Source organism: Lactuca virosa, chromosome 7, assembly GCF_052849685.1.
Source record: "Lactuca virosa cultivar CGN04683 chromosome 7, Lactuca_virosa_CGN04683_v6, whole genome shotgun sequence".
Taxonomy (NCBI): domain Eukaryota; kingdom Viridiplantae; phylum Streptophyta; class Magnoliopsida; order Asterales; family Asteraceae; genus Lactuca; species Lactuca virosa.
The window spans coordinates 230,904,950-230,930,672 of NC_136432.1; the positions used below are offsets into that span (position 1 = coordinate 230,904,950).

The 25,723-nt window shown below is 35.9% G+C and overlaps 2 protein-coding genes across 2 annotated transcripts; one reads left to right on the plus strand and one right to left on the minus strand.

The window, feature by feature from the left end:
• Positions 1-17,170: 17,170 nt before the first annotated feature.
• Positions 17,171-22,543, minus strand: LOC145124352 (sulfate transporter 1.3-like). Its single transcript, XM_079059662.1, has 14 exons — positions 22,445-22,543; positions 21,757-22,114; positions 21,265-21,313; positions 20,976-21,183; positions 20,697-20,871; positions 20,539-20,604; positions 20,329-20,442; positions 19,946-20,062; positions 19,720-19,846; positions 18,697-18,983; positions 18,436-18,626; positions 18,189-18,268; positions 18,030-18,106; positions 17,171-17,671 (listed from the first exon to the last, which is right to left on the minus strand). Exons 2-14 carry the CDS (start codon positions 22,087-22,089, stop codon positions 17,531-17,533), a joined length of 1,965 nt encoding a protein of 654 aa, XP_078915788.1. The 5' UTR covers positions 22,090-22,114; positions 22,445-22,543; the 3' UTR covers positions 17,171-17,530.
• A 705-nt stretch (positions 22,544-23,248) lies between these two features.
• LOC145127635 (uncharacterized) lies at positions 23,249-24,095 on the plus strand. Its single transcript, XM_079062789.1, has 2 exons — positions 23,249-23,463; positions 23,561-24,095. The coding sequence occupies exons 1-2, from the start codon at positions 23,249-23,251 to the stop codon at positions 24,093-24,095; spliced, it is 750 nt and encodes a 249-aa protein (XP_078918915.1).
• Positions 24,096-25,723: the final 1,628 nt, after the last annotated feature.

Genomic DNA, 25,723 nt, shown 5'->3' on the forward strand with positions numbered 1-25,723 from the left:
CTTCAGTAACTGGTAAGGGTTCCTTAACCCTTACTGAAACAATGAATTTGGACACCATTTTAGTTGTTCCGTCCTTGGACTCTAACCTCTTACTGGTATCTTATATTACAACTAATTTACATTGTGTTGTGATTTTTTGGCCCGGTCATTGTGTTTTTAAGGACATTCAAATGAGACAAACGATTGGTTATGGTGTTAGGAAAGGAAAGCTTTATTACTTGGAGATGAAACCGGGAAATTCAAATAAGGAGGAGGAAGCTCTATTTGCAGAAGAACATCAATGGAATAAAAAGGAATTAGATATTTTGTTGTATCATCGTACATTTGGTCATACATCTTTTGGTTACCTAAAACGATTATTTCCAGCTTTATTTAAAATTGTGATGTGTTAGGAAATCAGATGATACTTGTCAAGACTCAGAACAAATCTGATACCACTTGCCAAGTCCTGATGACCCTTGTTAGGAAGTAATACGGATAACAAGCAAAACTAAAAGCACACAAAGACACACTATTTATGTGGTTCGGTCAATGTGACCTACGTCCACGGGCAGGAGGGGAATATTCTTTATTTCAGAGTTCTCAAACAGAGGTTACAAGTACAGTTCACCAGAGATTCGTCCTACTCACTAATGATACAAGATACAAGACACATCAAATGACTAAGCAGGCATCCCTATTTATAGTTGATGGATCACACCTAAAACCCTAATGGGCCAAGCGCATTGGCCCATAGGTCCGTGAATGGTGACAACCAATCATATTCCGCCATGCAACATCTTCTAGAACATTTTTCCATGTCATCCAACCCATGAGCATCAGCAACACACATGATGGACCACCTTGACCATAATGGAGCAACATAATGCACATTTGGAGCATCATGATCACTAATGGCCCAACATCCATCATGGTAGCACAACATGGTATATTTCTTGAGTATCATCATCTTCTAAGCATATATGAATCACCATGACACAACAAAGGAATCAAGATGGCACATCATGTACCTAGATGGTCCATGATGGCGCAATATCTCCTTCATGGCACAACTTCCCTTCTTGATGGAGCAACAACATCTCCTTGGCTTAACATCACCTTGGCGCAACTTCAGAGATGATGACGCATCATGCTATCATTTGGCACAACATCCCCAAGGTTGGCGCAACTTCCTTCTACATAAAAATAGATTTGATTATGTTCTCAAAACAAAAATTTGAATTATGGTATTATACTGCTAACACTGCTCACATTTATGATTAATTTACTCAATGACATTAGATTTAAGGAATGGAATGAGGGCATTATGTTAGTTCTCAATTGCATGGATATTGACCTTGCATTTTGGATAGAGCAACATTCTTTGAGGATGTTGAGTTTGGGGGAGAAACAAGGTTAAAACATTGTCCTTAAGGAGGAATCAATCTTGATTCCTATTATTGCTTTCGATAGTATGCAGATTATGAATCAGTGATTGACAATGTTATTCAATCCCCTATTCTGAATACACAAACTCAACAACCTCAACTTTGGATATCCTATGCGTGGTACCACACTTTTCATCAATTTATTATCTCTTTTGGTTTTGAGTTAAATACAATACATTATTTTGTGTATCACAGATTAAGTGGGAGTAAATTTATCTTTCTGGATTTTGGCAGATATCTACGCAACCCAAGTTTGGATTATAAGAAAGTAGAAAAATGGATTTCGAGATATCTATATATAACAAAAGGCTATATGCTAAACTATAGGAAATAAGATGTTTTGGAGATCATTTTTATTAAGAACCTGATTTTATTAGATGCGAAAATGGTTACCGATCCATGTCGGGATACTTTTACATTTTAGCATGATGAGCCATTTCATGGAATAGACTTTGGTAGCTTCTTCCATAATGGCAGCATAATTTGTAGCATGAAATATGGTTGTGAAAATTTGTCACGAGGCTACACATTAATGGTATTGAAAGACCACTAAAGTCGTGATAATAAGTCAGCAATGTTATATTCTAATAACAGAAGTTCTATTAAGTCAAATCATATCGACATCAAGTTTCCTTCTGTTAACACAATAGTGCAAAATGGAAATATATATAACACATATGAACAAACTCCATGAAAGCGGATCCGCTCCCTAGGTCTTTCATGAGAATACTACACACGTTGGTGTAAGATTTAGTTTTAGTTGGAGTTTTATGGTGCTTTATGTTTAGTTTAAGAACAATTATGTTTTGCTGTACAGAATTAAGAATTCGTTTAACTGCATTATTAGTTACACTTATTTGAAGTTTGATCTCACTTCAATCTAAAGAGGAACTCGTTGGAAATCTATTTAGATTTTAAAATCACACATCATGTTTAATCTATGTCGTTAGTTATATATGTATATGTGACCATTGATGGGTTTAGTTTCATAAATTGTAATGAAGAGTGTCACAACTAGCCTTTTTGGCTAGGAAATTCCGTCCTCAAGTAAGCAAGGACTATTGTGAGATTTGTGCTAACACACCTAAGTGTACAATATGAGTTCCTAAGGAGCCATGTAGTGTTAGAATGTAAATCTCTCCAAGTATATTGAATCTCTCCCAAATCTCTCCAAGTATGAGAAATCTCTCCAAGTATATTGAATCTCTCCCAAATCTCTCCAAGTATTCGAAATCTTTCCAAGTATATTGAATCTCTCCCAAATCTCTCCAAGTATGCGAAATCTCTCCAAGTATATTGAATCCCTCCTAAATCTCTCCAAGTATGTGAAATCTCTCCCAAATCTCTCCAAGTATGTGAAATCTCTCCCAAATCTCTCCACGTATCTCAAATCTCTCTCAAATCTCTCTAAGCACCTTCCTCAGTCGAAAACAACTCAAAACCGGAAGAGGAAACCCCAAAAGGACCCTCTTGGTTCGGAACCCTCTTGGTCCTGAACCTCTTGGTCCGGAACCCTCTTGGTCCTGAACCTCTTGGTCCGGAACCCTCCTAGTCCGGAATCCTCTTAGGCCGGAACCCCTCCCTATTTCAGATGCTTCTGATGGATCCGGAATGCCCATGTTGATTCGGACAATCTTGCAAGCCGGAAGGGTGACTCCGGAATAAGCCTCTCATCCGGAAGGTTAGCCCCGCTTCGGAAAAATCCAAGTCAGCTTCGGAAGCCTCCGGTCTGGACCTCCGGATCTCGCATGCGCCTTCGGAATCCGAGACTCCACTCCGGAACTCTTCTGTTGACTCCGGAACTTTGAGAAATGCTCCGGAAATTTGGAAAACTACTTCGGACCCTCGCAGGAATCAGCCCCCACTCCGGATTTTTGTCATTTTCGGACCTTTTTATCATTTTAAGGCATTTTGACGTCAGGAATCATACCAAACTCATATTTTTCATATCTAAGACTAGGGGTGTGCGCGGTGCGGTTTGGTGCGGTTTAGAGTCAAAACCGCAAACCGCACCGCATATGCGGTTTGAATATTTTAGAAACCGCAAACCGTACCACAGATGTTTAAAACCGCGTTATGCGGTGCGGTTTGATGCAGGTGGTTTATGCGGTTTGGTTGCGGTTTGTGCGGTTTGATGAGTTGTTCAACATTAAATCTATCAAAAATCCAAAAAAACTGACCCGGTTAAAAAAACTGATTGCTTTTATTTTATAAAAACAAATACAATTTTCAAGTTAAATCGTTTTTAATAAATTGTGATTCATGCTACTATAGTTTTGTAGGTGTCACTGTTATTGCTTTATATTGCCGTTATAGTTGTTATATTCTTGTAAACCATGAGATCTTGATCTAATAGTAATTTAATGTTACGTTATAGATACTTGATTATTGTAAGATATATATTTAAATACATAGTTTCTAAATCGTGATTCGAAGTTATAAGAAAGTAAAGAAAAAAAAGTATATATATAACATGCGGTGCGGTGCGGTTTGAACCGCGGTTTTATAAATACAAACCGCAAACCACACCGCATAGTGCGGTTTGATAAAATGACGAACCGCAAACCGCACCACGAAATTCTAAACCGCATTATGCGGTGCGGTTTGGTGCGGTGCGGACGGTTTTTGCGGTTTGTGCGGTTTTTTGCACACCCCTATCTAAGACCCCTAAAACCTCTATTTTATGCCAAATTTAATTATTTAAATCATATTTTCATAAAATAAAAGTTTAGGATTTAGGAAGATCCTATCCTAAATCAAGATAAGGACAAAGAGTGTGACTTGGTGATTTGATGAAACTCCTATTCCCCATGCAAATCACAATATCCCATGCTTTACCCACCAAATATCCATGCATGGACCAACAGATCCCCATGCACCAAAGATTCTTCCCTTTTTCTTATACTCTTAAAACAACGACATTAGAAGAAAGATTGGGCTATCCATTTCCTTTCACTCCTCTCATTTCCTCTTAAAAGCTTATCCCAAAGGCAAGAACAAGGATCTTGCTGGAAGCAAAATTTCTCAAATCTTCCCTGGAGTTTTTCTAAAGTAAGTTCTCCACTCGTCTAAGATTTTACATAATTTTCAAGATGAATCCATATTATTTTACTCATAATAATATGTGATAATCAACCTTAGGACAACATTCTTCCCAGAGGAGTTCCTCATCTCAGCCAAAAGTTTAAGCTTGAGATCTTCACTCCATAACTCCAAACAACTCCTCAACCAACTCAAGGTGAGCTTCATACCCCACTTTTTCCAAGTTTTTATTGTTTTTGGGGGAGAGTACAAGTCAAATGTCTTGGGTAAATCATGATCTAATTGCTTATTGTGTATGCATGCCATCTTACATATGCTTAAGTATGGAACTCCTTACTCTTAGTCCAAAAACTCGAAAATTTTTGGTTAAGTCTCAAGAGTTTGGATTATTTTTCACAAAACATGTTTAGAAACAAGAACTAGTATATACCACGTATAAGTCATGAATTTTTACAACAACTATGAGAAATTCCTTCAAGCTTCACTCAAACAAGTTGTTAGATAAAATATTTCAGGAAGTGATTAAAAATATGAAAATAATAATATTTTGAAATCACTGTTGGTTAAACATAAATATAAAGGTTATCTTGGAGTATTAATTCAGGCTCATGACTCTTACCAGATTAACTGATTAGTTAGGTTATTTATAAATAATTTAATATAATTAGCTTTATCAAGTACAATATACGAAAATAGAGTTTTTCATGACAAAAATATTTGCATGTCATAAACTGCTGTCGTAAAACCTCCAAGAACATAAGTAATGTTCTATATGTCATAAGGCAGAAAATGCGTGTCATAACCGGCAGTTATAAATTTATACAAATTATAACTTGACACTTTCTCTCTTGACTAAAATGACTTATTTTTCAATAAACGAAAAGGAACGAACACGAGCACCTAGTTAACGAGCACAATCAACGATATGGAACGAGAACGATATTTCTATTCAATAAGTTCGGATTTCATTATTTATCTAACAAATAATGGATCTCTAACGATTGCTCAAAAGGTTGTTAATATTCTAGTCAGACAAATCTCAAAAGTACCTAAATATAAAAATATTAGTGCACGTCTAAATCCTATAAGGAGTTATAGCCAGAGTCTCATGGAGGGAGAGCGGGAATTTGTGTATAGATCTATACGGGGTTGACACCCCGCACCTTCGCTGTTCGCTAGAGCTAGACAGGACAGTGTAGGGTGACAAATGTCTTTTCCAAACCGAGGGCGCCTGAGAAACGCCAAAACAGGCACTCCGTCAGATTAGTATGGTTATAATGGCTCACTAGAATATGTAATGTCATCTAGAAATTTATGTAAGGAAAAACTTCATAAATAAATTTTTGGCACGTTGTGTTGACCGTCCTATACATGATAAGTGATGGTCCGCATTTGTTGCGTTGACTGTCCTTTTCATCGCGTAGAATGTCCACAATTGCCATGTTGATTCTTTCTCCTAACAAGTATAGAGTCGTAATACTGCTATTTTACAAATTAAAAAGCGTAGGACTCTATGGAAAACGTTTGTAAACGATTTTGAAAACGATAAATTAACCCACACATATACATAGTTGGAACTAGAACTTACGAATATTTTATAGCAGAAAATATAGGATTTTCTGGAGAAAACGATTTTCTATGATTTCGATAACGATAAACTAGAACGCACACTCAATTTTACTTGATAAGAGGAACAAGATTTTCAACCATATTCTCTTTTTGAAAATAAGGGATTTTTCTGGAAACGGTTGACTATTACTATTCAAAATAACTATTCTCGTACACAGCTCGCTTTTACAAATTACACTACCTTTCAAAATCACTCCTTATAAGTATGAACAAAAGTAATGACATGCACACACATATATCCATGATTTTCAAGGCAAAACGTCAAACGATTTCATAGAATATATCGGATTTTCTGAAAGTATAATGAGAACGATTCTAAACAAGTGTAAACGATTTTATACAAAAATGCTTATGAACTCACCAACTTTTTAGTTGACGCTTTTCAAAACGGCTTGTATTCTCAGGGATCTAGTAAGCAGGTAAACAGGGGCGCGGATGCAGGACTAATTATCTGTAGTTTGGATTTTTCTGCTTATGTCTCTTTTGTGTAACTCGAAGAACAGATACAATATGTAAACAATGTAAGTTTGTTATCTCAATGTATGATGTTTGGATTGCTCTGTTTCATTTATATTCAATTGTTATGATACTGCACAATGAAGTCACCCACCTCCGGACGTTTCCGCCGTCTGGTCCGGGGGTGTGACAAAGACCGCTTTGATCCTATACTTGTATGATTAGTGGACGAGATTGTTTAAGGGTACCAATACTATGATAACATTCATTAAAGCGCTTATACATTTATATATACATTTATACATTCGTGGTCCATTAGGAGATTGTTGGATATTTTGGGACCACTAATAAATGTATATAAATAATGTTATCATTAATTTTATATTATTATGGAAATTATATAAAATTGTTGATGGACCGATTTTATTAATAAATAAAGATATACACTTACCATATTTATCTTGTGGGTTGAGTTCCCGATTTAACTCAAGATCTCCTAAATCCCTAATATCTCTCACATTCGGTTATATCTCCATTTATATAAATACGTAATGAGAACCGGATTTACAATATACGAAAGTACATACAAGAAATTCGTTTTAGGGTTTGCTGTGGGATTTAGAGAGTTCTTGAGATAGACTGGAAAACCCAATCCTAGTTCTTCAGATACGAAGATCATAATGAAATCAGGTATGTAATCATTCTTTCATGTTTAACTTTTCTTCTAATCAGATTCGAGATCAAAGATCCAAAGTTTATGCTTCTGCGTTTATGTTTTGGTTATCAAAATAACCAACATAATATCTTCTTATATCCAATTCTATTAGTTTTGTATTTTATTCATGTTTCGCTTCATGACCTTTACACATCTTTATGTGCCGATTTCCTTTTTTGTTTGTCAATCTCTTCATACAGGCATATATCAATTTATAACTCATCACATACTAGTGTTTTTTGTACATATATCTTATGTAGGGATAACTGTAATGCAAATATGATTACAAAACTTTTACTTTTATTTACTTATTTTTATTTTTATTTTTATCTTTATTTCTATCTTATTTTTTTCGGAGTTCTCCTATATAAGTAGTCTCTCATCGTTACAACGAGGTTGTCGACTATCCTACCTCACTTACCCTAGTTTGTGTGGGACTTGGGTAATATTGTTTTTGGAATATAGAATAAAGGTCAAAAGGTAATTGGTAAAAACTGGCTTAATCTTGGAGTATGGTAAGGGACAACAAAACCTAGATTTATACATGAATTTGTATATACTTATAGGTTCGATGTTAACTAAGGTGAAATTGTCTCAGAGACTAATCTTTTATGCTAGTTGCAAACATCTAAGGAGTAATTATATATGCCTAAAGTTTTCAATAAAATATTGTTAAGAAAATCATCCTATGATGTACACATTCGTTTCGATTTGTAATATGTACACATGAATTTCATTAATACTGTAATATGAATTGTATGAGTTAATATTTCTAATATTCGAGTTACGAGTTATTTACTGGTAAAAAATAACACAAGTGAAAGAGAATACAACCATCATATAACCGTATTTAAATAACAAATCATTTTTATTATAACAAAGTTTCGTTACATAATACATTCCCTATATAATAGGTTTTTGTACATCAAAAAGATTCGTAATGAATTTTTGTCTCTTGTTCGACAATCCTTCACGTCAAAGATAAGTCCTTAACACACTTTCTCTTAAAGTGTTATCATAACAATAGATAGAAAAACATTAATCTTTTTCCAGCGTCTTTCAGATCCTATTTATCTTGAGCCATACATCTCATATCCTTCTAAATGCCTAAACTTATGCTAACCCAAGGCTTCATCGTCGTCTCTGAGTACATGCTAAAATAGTATGTTAGGCTTAGTAAACCTAATTAGTAATACTGAAATCAACTATGAAATGTAATTGGGTAATGGCAATAACTCACATCCGAAGTCCAGATTCCCAAATACATATGAAAAAAGTTTTTTAAAATAGTAAACCTTTTTCAATGATCATTTCCTTATATCACAAATCATTTCCAAAACCATTTCTCATTCCATAAATTAGCTCCAACATAATTTCATATTAGTAATTATAAGTTTAAAAGTAAATAGGGTGATAATAAAAGATGGAATACACATGCAACTAACCCATCCCAATCCGCTCCTCTTAAATAAGTCCATCACATTCCAAGGGACAATGATCTAGGGCTCTACCTGAATAGACGCTTCATGATAATCGAATTCGTTGAGACTGACTCAACAAATGAATGACCTTACGACTAAAAAGGTCATATAAAAGTAATTGCTCCTTTAGATGCACTTTAGAGCGCTATGTGACAATTACCATAACCATTATTGAATGGACTTGCAAATTCCATCCCTAAACTTGTAGCTTATGATTCTAGGAAATCTCTTATGTCCAACTCAAGGGAAACACTCCCTTCAATCTGAGATTCTCGATCATTCGTCCTCTAAGGAATCACTCATTCATCATGCATTGTAAAAGTCCCTAGGCGGTGGTCGGACAGTTGACCGGTTAAGGGACTAATCGGTGTAGACGGCGATTAATCGGCGCCTAGGCGGAGACCCTTAATTGTAATAGAATTTATTTTTTCAAAAAATTAAATAGTACCTATATCCTAACAAAATAAGTAAAAAAACCATAAAACTATGACATATTCAATCGTCTAAATATTTAAATCATTGTATATAATAATATTTAGACTAATTGATGATCTTTTTAACAATTTTAGTAATCAATCATCATAATTTAGTCATCCAATATTATAAATTTGATTAATCTGGGATTTTTTTTGAAAATTTTGAACTGACTTTTTTACCGGCTTAGACCGCCTAGGATCGCCTACAGACGTCCATGGTCGACTCCACCTAACTCGACCGACTAGCATTAATCATAGACAGCAAGAAGCCGTCTAGGCCGATTTTTAGAACACACACACACACAAACATATATATATATATATATATATATATATATATATATATATATATATATATATATATATATATATATATATAGGATCATGTTAGAACTAAAAAATTGGTAGGAACCACATTAACAAATATTTTTCGTGTGATTGAAAAAAATAAAATGTGAAGATTTAATTTTATTTATCGTTAAAATCTCACGAGATGATATGATATTTTTGTAATTATGTGCGAGATATTAGTACTTTTCATCAAAGGTTAATTGTTTTAATGGTAGAAACGAGATATTAGTACTTTTCATCAAAGGTTAATTGTTTTAATTGTTTTAATGGTAGAAATGTTTCAAAGGTTAATTGTTTGGTGAGTTTGTGGAGGAAAGTGAAGATGGGAGTGACGAGGAGGAAGAGATGATTGAAGGAAGATGTTGCATGTCAACAAGTTCGAAGTCTCCCATGACTGAGAAGCTACATGATCTTTTTATCTCTCTTAATGTTCCTTTAAATTCTTAGAATGCTATTTTTATGTCATTTTGATGATACGTGTTCTTAACTTTGAGCGTGAATTAGTTGATGAGATTAATTATGATTATGAAAGCAAGGTAGCTAAATATAATCAAGATCCTAATGATTTGTATGCTTATGGTATTGTTAATATCGATGATTATTGGGATGTTGATGATTTAGTTGATATTGTGAATGATACTCTGTATAAAAACGAACAAATGAAAACTTTGAACAAAACTGAGACTTCGACACAAAGTACTCAACAAAATTTTGCTGATATCGAAGATATTTATGATAATATCAGTGAAAGTGAGGAAGATGGATGTGTTAATTGCTCAAAATTTTCTGTCATTAATATCATTTCGTTGGTTAAAAGTGAAGAAAATGATTATTCAAAATTGAAGCTAAACAATGATTCATCTTCGACAACTAGAACTGATCATTCTCTAGAATCTGTTATTGTCGAAGACATAACATATAATGAAAGTGAAAGTGATAATTATTCGAGTGAAAAATAAATTTCACGATTTGTTGAAGCACAAGTGTTAAGGATTTAGAGGAATACACACAAATTTTGAAATAAAAAGGAAAACATTTTCTTGAACGAAACTCGGTGCTTTATCCACAATTTATGGATGTTCCAAATCAAGTTTTTGTCACAAAGAGAAATGGTGATAAAATTGATCCTAAGTTGAATGAATTGTTTCAAGAGGATAATTTGAAAGTGACTGATAAAGAATTTTATTCAAATCAAAATGTTGTTGAAAATTGTTTGAATCAAAGATCAAAAACATTTCAACGTCAAAAGAGTCAAAAATCTTTTCCAAAAGATAATAAAAATAACAGAAATGGTATTTAGGAGTCTAGGGATTTGTTGGGCCATCAGAATTCTATTTTTGGGCTGATGTATTTTATTGGACTCTTTTGGTTGAAGGACCACGAAGGGATTTGGGCCCAATTTGAAAGATTAGGCCATATTTGGGCTTTGGATGATCATTTTAAAATTTAGGCATTTTAGATAGTTGGCTTAGGCCTTGGCCTTTTGCCAAGTTAGGTAAAGGGTAAAAAGGCCTTTTACCCTAGTTTGGACTCGTAGTGTAATTCGGGATCCAATTATTTTATGTTGATAGCGCGGGGATTTAAGTGGACCAACAGCCAAAGACTTATCTGTGAGATTCAGCAGTCTGAGGTGAGTTTCCTCACTGGGTTTAGCAGGTTGAAGGCATCAATGCCGGCCCATGATAATTATGTTAGGATGCTAGATGTATGCGTGACTCTTGCATGTGTTATGTGATGGTATGTATACCGAGTGAGGCTCGATGCCGGGCGAAGCCCGATGACTGTATTGTATGCTATTGTGTTTGTGATTATCGCATGTGTTAGCATGATTATATGTTTATATGTGTACCGGGCAGGACCCGATGTCAAGCGGGGCCTAATAAATGACCGGTCTGTAATCCAAGCGGGGCTCGATACCGGGCAAGGACCAAGGCTGAGTAGGACTCAATGCGGGGTGAGGCCCGATGTACGGCGGGGGCCCAATATGTGTTTATTATGTATGATATGTGGTAGTTTGGGGAACTCACTAAGCTTTGTGCTTACAGTTTTCAGTTGACGTTTCAGATACTTCTGGTTTGAAAGGGAAGAGCCCAAGATGATTGCAGAGCACATACCACTCTATTCTGCATTTTGAGATTTACTATGATATTTTGTGATGTAGTGTTACACTTTTGTCGTATAACAATGTTTTGGATTACTGTTTTATAAATTTTAAAATGAAAATTTTGGGACGTTATAAGTTGGTATCAGAGCCTTAGTTTGAGGGATTCAAACATACTCTCCGGTGTGTCTGAACTCAAAGCGATGATTTTGTAAATATTTTCAAAAAGAAATGTTTTTAAAGAAAAGGGTTTTCTAATACAAGAAAGGATGTGGTGCATGCAATCGACCGAGCTCAAGTAAGTTTTCCCAAAATACCCATACATGTTATCTGATATGATTTGAATTTTAAATATGTGAATCACATGCTAGTTAGGGCTAAGGATCTGCTCAATATTTGCATGATAGAATGCTAGGAGCGATGCCTTTGTATGCATATTGTATGAGCTTGTAGACTTGCATGCTAGTACTGATCAGTCAGTGATAGGATGACCTGATTACGTTATGCTTGGTTCTAATTACTCGATGCTCGAATGCTGCTTGCTTTGTGCTTTTTAGGAGTTCTCACTAGTTTAAGCTAACTAGTAAGTGAATATGTTAAGTTACTTATTACTGAGACTAGATAATTTTAGAAGGTTAGGTTTTAACTCTATTGCGCAGCTCTTGTTTAAATCCAACCTTTGTAGTGTGAGACCTCTCATTCGAAAAATTATCTGGTTTTGATGATATGTAATTGTATTCGTGAGCTAGTTAGAGGAAGTTAGCGGGAGTTCTTTCTGCAGTTGATGGCGGAGAGTGGTATGGAGTTTGCCCTAGGAAAACCTAGGAAGAGATTTAGTGTTGGGAGCCTTGTCTTGATGAGGGTTGATTGTATAGATATAAAGTGACTTGGCGGATTCAAGGAAATCCTGGAGGAAAGTACAGATTGATGTGGAATGTAGTATGGGCCCGTACTACTGGAAGCAGAGGATCCGTACTCGAGTCAAGGATCCCTCGATATATTTTGATGCGTGTTCTGATGGTTTATATGGTCTATTTTCAGTATGGTGACTCTTCGAGGCATGTCGGTTGGTAGTTCTGGTGCTGGTGAGGGCTCAGGCTTAGGTTCTGGAGCCGGGCAGTTGGATGATCAGACGAGGGAGTTCGTTTCGTCTGGGATTATGCGTTTCATTCTCGAGCAGACTCCTGTGATCTTCAGTACGATCAAGGAGGGTATTGTGGAGCTGTTTGAGGAGCGTTTCGGCTCTTTCCATTCTGAGATGGTGGCCTTGATATGGACACGTTCATTGACCTTCAGGGAGTTCCGGGCATGTGGGGCTCCGAACTACTATGGGGAGAAGGAACCGATAGCAAGCAGGCGGTGGTTAGCAGATGTCGCTAATGCATTCCGCACCAACAGTTGTCCCGAGGGGGCAAACCCTAGTCCTGTCGGTATCAAAGAAATTAGAATCCAAGAAACAATCATAAAATAATTGCACGATTATAAACCAAAAAAACTAATGAATAAGAAAAACCTCAAAGGTAGCCTCGTAATTCTCCCAGTCTCCTCGTCTTCTTATTTAAGCACACAATCTCAAGGGAATGAGGTCGCCGGAAGCGAAGGAGTAGAGGCCGACGGGTCTTCTTTGAGATAGTTGGCAAGAAGAAAACTTGTGATCGAAAGAGAGAAAAAAGTGAAGTGGGCTATGAGATTGAGAAAAGTAATCGTCAGACCAACATCGCAACTAAGATGGTGGTCACTGTGGAGGCCGACGGTTACCTGGTCGTCGTTGTGGTGGCCGACATGAAACAAATCGCCGCTTGAGAGAGCGAGAGCCAAAGGAGGAGCAGCGATCGATTAATGAGAAAGGGATACATTTCTGATTTCAGTGAGCATCAAACCCGACGACTTGTCGTCCCTATACCCTTAAACAAAATGACGTCGCCCCTATATTCTAATTAAACTATATATATATAATAATAATAATAATAATAATAATTATTATTATTATAATAATAATTTATTTTTGCGACAATATGTTGTCCCTTTAGCTTTTTGGAATCCCGCCAACATTTTTTTCGTTCCCGCTTTACAAGTAGAGGCGATTTGTTGTCACTTTAGCATAAAAAGTAAAAATTGTTTGGTCAACTCCATAGCGACCATATGTCGTCCCTATATGATCGTCTATAGCGACGACTTTTGTCATCCTTATAAGTTTCGTCCCTATAGATGTTTTGTAGTGACAATTACCATTTTGTACCGATTAAACTAGTTCGTAGTAAAATAAATTGGTATGGTACTAGTAGAAAAACTTATGTACAAACTATAGTTGGTATGGTACACGATTTGGGTAAAAAGAGATCGGTACCATATCATGGTCACCCTATACTTCTTCTTATTCTAAGAAAATTAACACTAATTTAGAGCTTTTGATCTTAAATCTTTGAAACCCAATAGAAGAACAAGAATATAAAGATCGATACTACCTACATCTATGGTGGTATTTACTTGTTTCGATCGTATCTAAGCTCTTAAACATGCTGATTTGTAAATGAATGAAGAAGTTTGTAATTGGTGAGAAACGGAACATATCAGCTTGGAAAATATGTTTAAGTCGACAAAATTGTATCCTTCATTGCTAATCCTTTCTATTTTCTAAAAAACAAATACATATCAAGACAGTGTTTACTACCTCAGATTCTCATATTAATGAAAAATAGTTAAGATTACAACTTTTGAAAGATTGATACATGGAAGAAGGAAGTGCTTGCCAGTGATGGCAGATGGTCATCAGATGGAAATGATGGAGGGGTCGAAAGAAATCGGTGGCGGAGGTAGTAGCGACAATGCACTTGCTAGTATAACCAATGAAGGGTGGAATAACCGGGAGTAAGGATGAAACTGTACGGGGGAAATAGTAGGTGACATGAAGATCACATGTGTTACACCCACTTCCTCAGTTTTAGTGAAGAAAAGAAAAGAAGGGGAAAGAAAGTAAGGAGAGAAAGAGAAATTAAGTAAAGTGCAAGAAAATTATACTTTAAGTATCCGAGTTGAAGAGAAGTGAAAGGAAAATTAAATATATTGCTATTTTCTCTCCAAATCCTTTCAAATTGGAAAGAAAGTTAGGAGGGAAAGATTTCCTTCCATTTTCTTTTCACTTGCGCTCTTTAATAAAGCACAGAAACACCAATTTCTTTTATATTCTTTTCACTCCAATCAATTTTTCTTCTTTTCCCTTGTTAAGTTTAACTCGAGAACATGCCCTTAGTTAACCGATGGTAATTAGGTTCTTTTTTTTTTAATTAAAACTACAAGTAAATGATAAATAAATTAAAACACAAGTGTTTTAGTATTATTTTCTAAGAGCACAAGACTTACGTCAAAAACCCCACGAAGCAGAGGGACCAAAACAAAAATAAAATCTTTAAATAAGAAAAAAATAAAAAAGATCCTTTTAAATATTCATATACGTTAACGTATTTTGATTGTGCCTCCCCAAATGAGAATTACAATTAGGCTGGAGGGAGTGGTGCCACACTCCCTCATGAAACCGCAATGACATGTAAGCGCCACCTCATCCTTTATCACAAAAGTGTGGTTTCATACCAGACCCAAGGAATAGTGCCACACTCCTTTAATTATTTTTATTTTTAAATAAATAAATTTTTGAGTTTTAATTAAAAACAAAAGATTTCATTAATTAAAAATAAAAACCATTACATTACTTAAAAAAAATCCTAGGAAATTAGAAAATAAAAACTAGAAAGCTTAAACCTACAACTTAAAAAACACACACACACACACACATCAAATAATTAAAAACTTGGAAAACAACTACAAATTAACCACGATAGCGTAACGTTTTTTCACGTCTTCCTTCATTTGCAAAACAACTTGAAGCGCATCTCCGGTCAAATTCGGCGTGTCCATCGATAGCACTCTCAGGTCGCTGTCCCTTTGTTTCCGACTCTCTCTATCCGAAGAAAGTTGCAAAAATTTATCCATTCTATCTTTTATGCCTTGCACATTATCGGCCATTTCTTTCAAGTCATCCGATTCTGACGCTTTGCCATTGCCTTTGTTTTTTGTTTGTCCCTTCCCATTGGTCGGGGGGGGGGGGGTGGTGACAATTGAACGGACTCATCCTCGTTGAGGTCGAAACCAACACGAACATCCAATGAAGTGTGTTCGGATTCGGAAGTTCTTGACCATTTTGATCCACTATCGATGTCCTTATCGCTTGTTTTTAGATTTTGCCATTTTTTTGTTGCCTTTGAGTAGATTCCAAACTTCAAAAAACTTGAAAGTCTTCTTTTTCTCTTTTAGATAAATGTTAAAAACTTTCTCCAAAATCATTTCGTCACTTTCGCCGCTTTTCCATTGTCGTTTCATGTTGTTATATAAATCGTTAAACAACATGACGTCTTTGTACATTTTTCCCCATTTTGAGTACACCTGATGTTTAGTACGATATGGTTGTAGGTTCATTCCTTTGTGGAATCGAGCTCTAACGCGCATCCAAAAATGATCATGTTTTTGGTTCCCTCCCGTCTTCGCGTCCTCTGAAACGTCAATCCATTATTGTGCTAATACTAACTCTTCTTGAGATGACCACAGTTTAGCTTCCGCCTTCTCTTTTCTTTTATTTCCTGGTTGAGAGGGTTGAGTTTATGGAACAAATTCTAGTTCGGATTTGGAAATGGATGTTTGTAGTTGTGATTGTGTTTGTGGGACAAACTATGGTTGGGAACCAAAATCAAAAGGATCAAAATCTTGGTCAAATTGTGGTTGTGTTTGTGGAAATGGTTGCGTAGGACGTTGCGGAAAATAGGGAAGCATACCCCCGTAGTGGTAGAAAGATGACGAATAAACCGGTTGATCGAGTGAAAGTCTTGGAGTTGTGGTTTTTCTAGTAGTGTTTTTTCGTTGGTTTGATTTTTGGAGGATGACATTTTTGTGGATTTTAAAATAGAGAAGATGGTAAAAAAATAAAATGTTTGTGAGTGTTTTTGGTTAATTTGATAAGGTATTTATAGTGTTGGTAAAAAAGAGAAATTATTTTTTTTGAAAAATGACTGTTTGTAAACGGTAACCACGAGGACCAATGAGATTCAAGGAAGAAACGCTCCCCTGGAAGGCCGTAGTGCGGCCTCATCCGCACCTGGACCGCACCTAGCTAGGGGGCGTTGTTTGTGATGATGAGGCGGATGGAGTGCGGACTGGACCGCACCCACTCCGTCTGACCTTACATGTTATTATTTAACAGAATTTGGATGACGACACTACTTTGACACATAATTTTCCGATGATAGAAATTATAGTGTTAGTGATGGAGTTATTCACCTTCTTTCCAAATTTTCTAGTTTTCTAAGCATGACATCTGAAGGGGGCGGTGTTCCTTTGGCATGCCGTCCGCCAAGTAGGATGCCAATACACCTACTCTCTTTATAGCCTTATAAAATGAATTTCATAAAATAAAACCACCCCGTTAAAAGTTATTACAAATAATATAAAATAAATAGTGTCAAATTATATTATTAGAGTTAAGAAAATATTACTTCCACCAACAACAATTAACAAATTATGAGCACACAAAAAACATACGAGTCTTTATAAATTACAATACTGAAAAAATTCAATAAATAAGCTTTTGATATTTCTGGCCGCATGGTATATAACAACAGATGCACACACACATCGGGGAAGAAATAGTTGTCATTTGGTTGGCTTGTCATGTACAACCTTCATGCATCCTCTCAATTCCTTTATATATCTTGCCTCCTTTCCACAAAATTTTAAAACCTTAAAAAGAATATAAACACACCATTATATATATAACCCGCGGGATAAAATAAAAATAAAGTGATATTTTATGCTTGCTCCATCTTTGGGGCAAATGTTAGAACAGCGTCGGCAACACTTAGGAAGATCTTGTCTTCCCCGATCAAATCTACGAAATTAGCCGCGTGTAGCTTGTCGAGTACGGTTTGTCCCGGATTTGTTAAAATAAGCTGTGTTCGCAAACAAAATCATGTTAGATTTCTTTTTTTAACTTTATGCACAAGAGAACAACTAATTAAATAGAGAATGACAGAATGAAGAACAACTAAACAAAATCATCTCAATATATATTAAAATTAATAATAATAATAAATAATAAATAATATATACAAGTGCCCCGTCCCATTAAATCTTAAATATTTGTGAATTTGTCTTTAGCTATCTTTCTATCTTTTTTTCCTTAAATATATCTCAAATATTATTTATCCAGATATGACTTAATTAAAAAGAAAAACAACTCAGCCATATCATGTTAATTATAACCGCAATTAAATAATCAACATTACAACAGATTGATTATATAGTTACCTGAACATCTTTCTTTCGTAGACCACCATGCAATTCTTCCAATGCATGAATGCCACTCGTATCAATATCAGTAACCGCTGCAATACGAAGAAACCTATGTCAATTTTTGATCAAATGTTTCATATTATGACAAGGAAAATTTACAATAATGTCCCTTACGTGACATATCAACTATCAAATATTGAACTTTGGGTTGATCTTTAAACGATTCTTCCTCGTCCCTTAGCCACCTCAAAATCCTACAATAACAAGTATATATGAGAATGTTTACACCCAACATGAAAAGTAATTTTCTACAGCTATTTTCGATTATTGATCATCATTAGGGTACTTAATTATATCTTTTGCAAACCCTAAACCTAACCTCATATTTTTGAATGGAATAAATTTTTTTATTGTTCATTACCTCTCCTTGATGTAGTTGGAATTAGAGAAGTAAATGGCAGAATCAACTCTGATTATTAGAACACCGGGAACTCTAGTGGCACCGAGATACTGCTCTACGTTACGGTACACGCTAGTCCGTGGGATCTTACCAAGCACCGCTGTACGGGGTCTCGTCACTTGTAACAAAATTTTTCCAAACGATATAGCAACCTATAAAAACAATTACAAAAACAACTAATCTTCATGAATGAAAGACTTTCGAAGTAAGATGCTTTTTTACCGCAATGAGGAGGCCAATTTCAACAGAAGCGAAAATAACACCGAAAAAGGCACCCATACAAGCTACAAAGTCAAATTTATCAATCTTCCATAGTAGGATTGCTGCATCAAGGTCAATGAGACCTACAACTGCTGATATAATGATGGAGGCTAGGATTGCATTTGGAGTGTATTTGAATAATGGGGTGATGACATAAAGAGTCAATAATACGATGATAGACATCACGATGTTGGACACTGCGGTGTTGCATCCCGCCATGTAATTCACTGCTGATCGAGAAAACGACCCTACAAGGAAAAAACCGTAGGAATGGAATCAATCATTAATTCTACCAAACACTTGTTGAAATGTAATCTAGACTTAGGGTTAGTTTAGGAATTTTAAGAAATAATTAATGTTGTTAAGAAGGCAGGTACAGTTAGACTGGTAGGTACGGGCAACGCCAAGAGACGTTAATCCGAGTTGGAAGTCTAATGACGCCGCCATAACGAGCAACACACCGCCCCCTCTCTCATGGCTTTTGATGTTTTGTTAAGAAATGTTATCATGGCCATAGGAAGTAACGTGAGCATTAACCAATCAAAAGCCTCTCCCTCTCTCTCTTTCTCTCTCTCTCTCTCTCTCTAACATGTTATAACATTTGAACACCATTTCCTACATAAGTCAAATGGTGTTAAGGATAACATGACATGTGACCTGACAAATTTTAGGTATGATAACATGTCTTAACATGTTGTCCACACCTAATAGCCTTAGAAATAAAGTTAGTGTTAGAACCGTTATTTTTTGGTGGTTAATCATCAACCATCGTGATTGGTCACCAACCATTGTGTTGGTTCAGATGTAACTGTGTCATGTACTATACATATATCTGGGTATGTAATCTTTGTGTGATTGATTAATAAAAATGTTTATCTTTCTTTCTGTATAAAGAATTCTCCTTTTTTCCTCCTATCTTCATGTGGCTTTCTCCAACAACACTACCATATCGTGATAAATGGAAACTTAATTTACTCCACACACCTGTTGCAACATAACAACTTGTCAATGAACCAACTATGTTCATGGAGCCTAGAGCCACCATTTCTTTGTTTCCATCAATCTGATAGTCCTTCATTGAAGCAAATGTTCTTCCAATTGCCACAGCTTCCTGTGTTTTATATAAATATAATTAAGCATATAACTCATATATACATGTGTTTAGTTTATGTGTGTGTGGGTGGGTGGGGGGGGGGGGGTAGTGATATACCGTGAGTGCAATCAATCCTGCAATTACTCCAATCTTGAAACCTTTGGCAAGGAAGGGGCCATCGAAAAAAATTTCATGTGCCGATGATGGATTGATTCCTTGCTCGATATGACGTACCTGGAAATATCATCAATGGCATTTTAGTAAATAAAAAATGGTCATATGATTAACTAAAAACATTCACAATGTAAGCTGTATAGGAGTTGAATAGAAGTTGAATGGAGTGCGGGTGGACATGGAGTGGAGTATTGAATGAATGGTTGAATAATAAAATGAATCTTAAGATTGAAAATGTGTTTAATGGGTTGGGGTGTTAAAAATAATGTTTTATAGGTATTAAACACTATAGATTTAAGTAAATTGTGGTTGCCCTCTGAACTTACTATTTGAACACCTTCTTTGTCTGCACGAGTGATGAAGACGGAAAAAGTCGAGATAATAACGGAAATCAATGGAGCTATAGCAGGCACCCAAAAGAGCTTCTTGTTCTTCTTGCCCTGACCAAATTGAAAAACAAAATGTGAATTGAGGAGCTAGAAGAGTGTAAACTACAAATCATTCAGCGAGAGAAACCGAAAGAACAAGTCTTATACGATGAACTTGGCAACAAGAAGGAAGATCAAGAATGAGACTCCTATCAGTAACGTCTGCCAGTTCCACTAAGAAAAGAAAAAAAAAAAAGTCAAATCACTCAAGTTGTAACAATCTTTAATTTTTTTGTGTTCTATTAATCAAAGAAAGATCAACTCACCCCATGATGTGCTGATTGAACCACAGAACGCATGACGGAAATAATGTCCGTCTTTTTGGTGAAGTCTTTGATTCCAAACAACCCTTTCAGCTGTTGAAGTGCGATGGTGACAGCAGCTCCTCCCATGAACCCGACAATGGCAGCATGCGACAAAAAGTCGATCAGAAAACCCAATCTGAGAAAGAAACAAACCAAAAGGTCCAAACTATAAACACCGGGACCAAAACGATAGTGTTTTGATGGATCATAAGTGTGAAGATTAGATGTGAATAAATATACCTGAAAAACCCTAGTGTGAATTGAGTGACGCCAGCAAAGAAAGTTGCAGTAAATGCGAGACGTTCGTAATCGTGTTTTTGTTTGATGGGGTCGAGTTCCTCTCGAAGCATAGTTCCAAGTAGAAGAGAAACGACTGCAACTGGACCAATGGCGATATCTCTTGAGCTTCCCATGAAGGCGTAGATAAGAGGTGGAACGAAGCTCGAGTCTGTAGGTTTGTATTAGAATATATTGGTCAAAGATTTGAGAAAATTTTGTTGAAAGAAGATGAACTTTTGAGAAAACTTACACAATCCATATTGGGCGTCCAGGTTTGCTAGTTTTGCATAGCCAATATCCTGAAAACAAGAGTAGAAAAAGAATTAGAGCATGGTATCGTTGATGTATATAAAAATACAGGCTCTTTTTTTCACATACTAAAGTGTTTCTTTCTAAAATAGCTATTCTTGTAGCAACCCAGCTTCATTGTGGCCCATTTAAGTGGCTGTTCAAGAGCTCAATCTACCTAATTGGAAGTGAAATGAGACTTAAACCTCCGTTTATTTCTACAAAAAGGATTATGTTTTCAGCAACATCGCAAGCTCACACTGTCTAGGTCTAGCAGTCTAGCCCCACCAAAATCATGTGAAAAGTGGCCTCCTAAGAGCCGATATATAGTCTCTTTGTGCAAAAATATCACCCGGACCCAACTATATTGTCTAGAAATGGCAACCCCAGTCATTCACACAAAAAGGAAATGTCATTTTGAATCATACAAAAACACACCATTTATGTTAATTACCTGAGGGATACAAAGACTTGCAATGGTACATCCAGCAATAAGATCGCCTTTAAACTTAGAGAAACTATAATCTCTAACCCATCCAAGTATTGGAAAAAGGGTTTGAAATCCAAGGACAAGTTTTTTCTTTCTTGACTGGCCCTTGAAAGGTTTCAATGGATCATCAGAAAGAAAAGTTTCCTTGAGGCCGGTTTTGATCTCTTTCAACAAATCTTGCTTTGGAGGCTTCCCTACCTTATGAACATAAGGCAAATCATCCGTTTGGTGGAAGGAAGGTACACTATTCGTATCCGAATCCTTCCACTCAACATCAGCACCAACCCTCCCACTCATTGTGGTTTGATTCTTGTTATATCACCTTCATAATCAAAGAAAAAAGACAACTTATTAGTATATCAGTATTTAACATCTACATAAGCTATATAATACTCCATTTGGGTAGAGCTCCATAAGGAACCATATCATTTCATTTAACCAAGGAATCATCGCGATTAACATGTGAATAAGAAGGGATCTGCATGTGAATTCTTTTTACAAGGAAAATGCCACTGCATCTTTGTATTTTTCATTGTACAAGCAGATTCGCATATGTATCTCTTCTAATTCACATGTGAATCATATGGTTCCTAGGTTCTGTAAAAAGATGTAAAATATTTGAACTTTTCCCTACCGCATATAGTACTCTTACCTATGAAATTATATTTCAAATGTATCTATGAATGCAGATGTTCTAAGCAAGTAATTTCCAAAAGGATTGGGGTGGGATAAGTGGAGATTGAGGTGACTAATTACTTATAAGATTGCAAAGTCAACCTTATAACAATAAGCATAATATAATACAGTTTATACAGGAATGAATATAGATAGCATATGGACCAAATACGGAAACCTACAAACATATAGGGCTGTAATAGTTTCTGAGGGTGCAGCTGGTGAAGTTAAATCAGAAATTATTTTAATAACAATTTTAATCTACATCCATGTCGGACATATATTATTTTTTGTAGGGGTCGTTGACTTTAAATTTTAATAGATGTAATATGTTCAACATATGCATCTGGCTACATTTCCAATGAGTTAAGATTTCTTAGTTTCCATAATGGCCACCATACATCATACATGTTTGTCCCATTATAATTGCAACAATTCCTTTTATGGGAGTTCCAAACTAGGATTATCTATTTGTGGATTATCATCAATCTATGCACACTTTCTTTAGATGTCTTATTTGTTACGATTTATTTTTAAAATAAAAGATATGTTTAGATTATGGAATATTAAAGAGATATAAGAGATTTGGTTTCCTTTCTTTCAGGGATTGAAAGAAAGGTTTACGCTCTAAAACCTGTAAATCCATGAAAGCCCTATATTCTTTAAGCCACCATTCGCATCTCCTATCGTCTCTCCTAAATATCCAACGATAACAGGAGAAAAATATGGATCGTCAACAGGAACATGGGAAAACATACCTGTTATTATTCACTCAGAAGTTATGTTCAATGCAGGAATCATCCTCACCGAATCGAAGTATGATGTTTGGTCTCAACTGTTGGAGATGCATCTTGCAGAAAGAGAGAAGCTTTCTTACATCCGTGGAAAAACACCTCCTCCCAAAGAAACAGATGAAGGGTACGAAAAGTGGTATGCCGACAACCAAAAAGGGAAACAATGGCTTCTAATGTCAATGAGTCCATATATCATGAAAAGGTACTTGCGCTTATCATCTGCATATGAAATATTAAATTCAATATAAAAAACCTTCTATGATGGAAGCGATGAATTACAAGTTTTTCCGTTGAACCAGAAAAGCCTTTACATCCAAACAAAATGGTAAACCTCTTTCTGAATATTATGGGGAACTAACTACAATTTTTCTTGAGTTAGATCATCGTCATAAGGTGGTCATGAAAGATCCGGATGATGTTACAACTTATCGTAGGGTTGTTGACCGACTGCGAGTCCATATTTTTCTTGCTGGTTTGGATACCAAATTCGAACAGATCCGCGGTGACATACTTCTCAAGGATCCAATCCCAAAATTGGAGGAATGTTATGCACTCATCCATAGGGACGCCACACGACATGCCACCCTCCAAGGAGAATCTAGTGATCTGGATGCATCTGTAATGATAGCTCGACAGCAGCAAAAGATAAACCAAGTTGATAAAAGCTCACTCAAGTGTAGTCATTTCAACAAGACCGGTCACACCAAAACTGGATGCTTTGAAATTGTAGGATATCTAGAATGGTGGGATCATACCCGTGAACCTCGAAAGAAGAACAACAAAAAGATACCCATAGCGGTTGTTGATGAAAGTAACCTCTTACTGAAACAATGAATTTGGACACCATTTTAGTTGTTCCGTCCTTGAACTCTAACCTCTTACTGGTATCTTATATTACAACTAATTTACATTGTGTTGTGATTTTTTGGCCCGTTCATTGTGTTTTTAAGGACATTCAAATGAGACAAACGATTGGTTATGGTGTTAGGAAAGGAAAGCTTTATTACTTGGAGATGAAACCGGGAAATTCAAATAAGGAGGAGGAAGCTCTGTTTGCAGAAGAACATCAATGGAATAAAAAGGAATTAGATATTTTGTTGTATCATCGTACATTTGGTCATACATCTTTTGGTTACCTAAAACGATTATTTCCAGCTTTATTTAAAATTGTGATGTGTTAGGAAATCAGATGATACTTGTCAAGACTCAGAACAAATCTGATACCACTTGCCAAGTCCTGATGACCCTTGTTAGGAAGTAATACGGATAACAAGCAAAACTAAAAGCACACAAAGACATACTATTTACGTGGTTCGGTCAATGTGACCTACGTCCACGGGCAGGAGGGGAATATTCTTTATTTCAGAGTTCTCAAACAGAGGTTACAAGTACAGTTCACCAGAGATTCGTCCTATTTATAGTTGATGGATCACACCTAAAACCCTAATGGGCTAAGCGCATTGGCCCATAGGTCCGTGAATGGTGACAACCAATCATATTCCGCCATGCAACATCTTCTAGAACATTTTTCCATGTCATCCAACCCATGAGCATCAACAACACACATGATGGACCACCTTGACCATAATGGAGCAACATAATGCACATTTGGAGCATCATGATCACTAATGGCCCAACATCCATCATGGTAGCACAACATGGTGTATTTCTTGAGTATCATCATCTTCTAAGCATATATGAATCACCATGACACAACAAAGGAATCAAGATGGCACATCATGTACCTAGATGGTCCATGATGGCGCAATATCTCCTTCATGGCACAACTTCCCTTCTTGATGGAGCAACAACATCTCCTTGGCTTAACATCACCTTGGCGCAACTTCAGAGATGATGACGCATCATGCTATCATTTGGCACAACATCCCCAAGGTTGGCGCAACTTCCTTCTACATAAAAATAGATTTGATTATGTTCTCAAAACAAAAATTTGAATTATGGTATTATACTGCTAACACTGCTCACATTTATGATTAATTTACTCAGTGACATTAGATTTAAGGAATGGAATGAGGGCATTATGTTAGTTCTCAATTGCATGGATATTGACCTTGCATTTTGGATAGAGCAACATTCTTTGAGGATGTTGAGTTTGGGGGAGAAACAAGGTTAAAACATTGTCCTTAAGGAGGAATCAATCTTGATTCCTATTATTGCTTTCGATAGTATGCAGATTATGAATCAGTGATTGATAATGTTATTCAATCCCCTATTCTGAATACACAAACTCAACAACCTCAACTTTGGATATCCTATGCGTGGTACCACATTTTTCATCAATTTATTATCTCTTTTGGTTTTGAGTTAAATACAATACATTATTTTGTGTATCACAGATTAAGTGGGAGTAAATTTATCTTTCTGGATTTTGGCAGATATCTACGCAACCCAAGTTTGGATTATAAGAAAGTAGAAAAATGGATTTCGAGATATCTATATAT

Coding starts and splice junctions, on each gene's coding strand:
- LOC145127635 (XM_079062789.1), top strand. CDS start 23,249: ATGTTCAATGCAGGAATCATCCTCACCGAATCGAAGTATGATGTTTGG. Junction 23,464..23,560: donor AGTCCATATATCATGAAAAG/GTACTTGCGCTT, acceptor CCGTTGAACCAG/AAAAGCCTTTACATCCAAAC.
- LOC145124352 (XM_079059662.1), bottom strand. CDS start 22,089: ATGAGTGGGAGGGTTGGTGCTGATGTTGAGTGGAAGGATTCGGATACG. Junction 20,605..20,696: donor TTCAATCAGCACATCATGGG/GTGAGTTGATCT, acceptor TTCTTTTCTTAG/TGGAACTGGCAGACGTTACT. Junction 17,672..18,029: donor TACGAAAGAAAGATGTTCAG/GTAACTATATAA, acceptor TTGCGAACACAG/CTTATTTTAACAAATCCGGG.